This window comes from Penaeus monodon, chromosome 20 (assembly GCF_015228065.2).
Source record: "Penaeus monodon isolate SGIC_2016 chromosome 20, NSTDA_Pmon_1, whole genome shotgun sequence".
NCBI classification, from domain to species: Eukaryota; Metazoa; Arthropoda; class Malacostraca; order Decapoda; family Penaeidae; genus Penaeus; species Penaeus monodon.
In genome coordinates this window covers 35,308,625-35,309,428 of record NC_051405.1, presented here as the reverse complement: position 1 = coordinate 35,309,428, position 804 = coordinate 35,308,625, and the positions used below count along the sequence as shown (strand labels likewise).

General features: G+C 34.3%; 1 protein-coding gene across 1 annotated transcript in view; it reads right to left on the bottom strand.

The window, feature by feature from the left end:
- Positions 1–804, bottom strand: part of LOC119585781 (protein PTCD3 homolog, mitochondrial-like) — a 16,550-nt gene that overhangs the window by 11,641 nt on the left and 4,105 nt on the right. The window contains 2 exon segments of the mRNA XM_037934496.1: positions 306–447; positions 530–533. Coding sequence (XP_037790424.1) covers positions 306–447; positions 530–533 — 146 coding nt within the window.

Below are 804 nucleotides of genomic sequence, written 5' to 3'. Positions count from 1 at the left end.
TCATTATTCTAATGTAATTACCAGTGTAGCCTATTTTACAGACTCTCTTCAAATTTTGATGGAAAAGGGAAACAAGCTTTCCAAGACAAGAGAAATAACTGAAGTCACAGATTGCTTTTGTTCCCCCAAAAGAAAACACATATCTCTCAATCTTAAATGTAGAAATGCAATTCTACATTAAAAGGATAACTCTTTTTCTTTCTCCCACTGTTAAATCATAACCACAACAAACTCAATAGGAATGTAACTGACTGGAATCATAAAAGGCAAAACAGCCAGGTGACACAATCAAAAGAACCCCTTACTTCCATGTGTTCTTTATGCGGTCGCGGGACATGATGCCCTGTCGGTACCAGCGTTCCTCCACCCAGTCCTCATCCAAGGCATCCTCGCAATTATAGTACCCTAGGAACTCCAGTAGCTCCTGTAGCACACTGTCACTTAGCGCTAATGAAAAAGTAATTTGATTAGTCTAACCACTTCATCTTGCCTTCTGGAATATACAAGTTTTCATATATGGATTCTAAACTAACCTATCTAATTAGACACAGCAAATCAAATGATTGAAATTGAAATTATATATTCCAGTTTATGTTTCAATTTTTTGGGGGTGAAAACAGTTTACCTGAGGAATTACCCAATTGTGAATTTAAAAAATAAAATTATTATGAAAATGCTTCATAAGCTTCATCATTACTTCACTTTCTGAATATATAAATGCAACTTTAATCTCAACAAAAAAAACCACAAACATACAAATACAAAAAATGCTAATTTTCAGCAAATCCATATTCATGACATGAC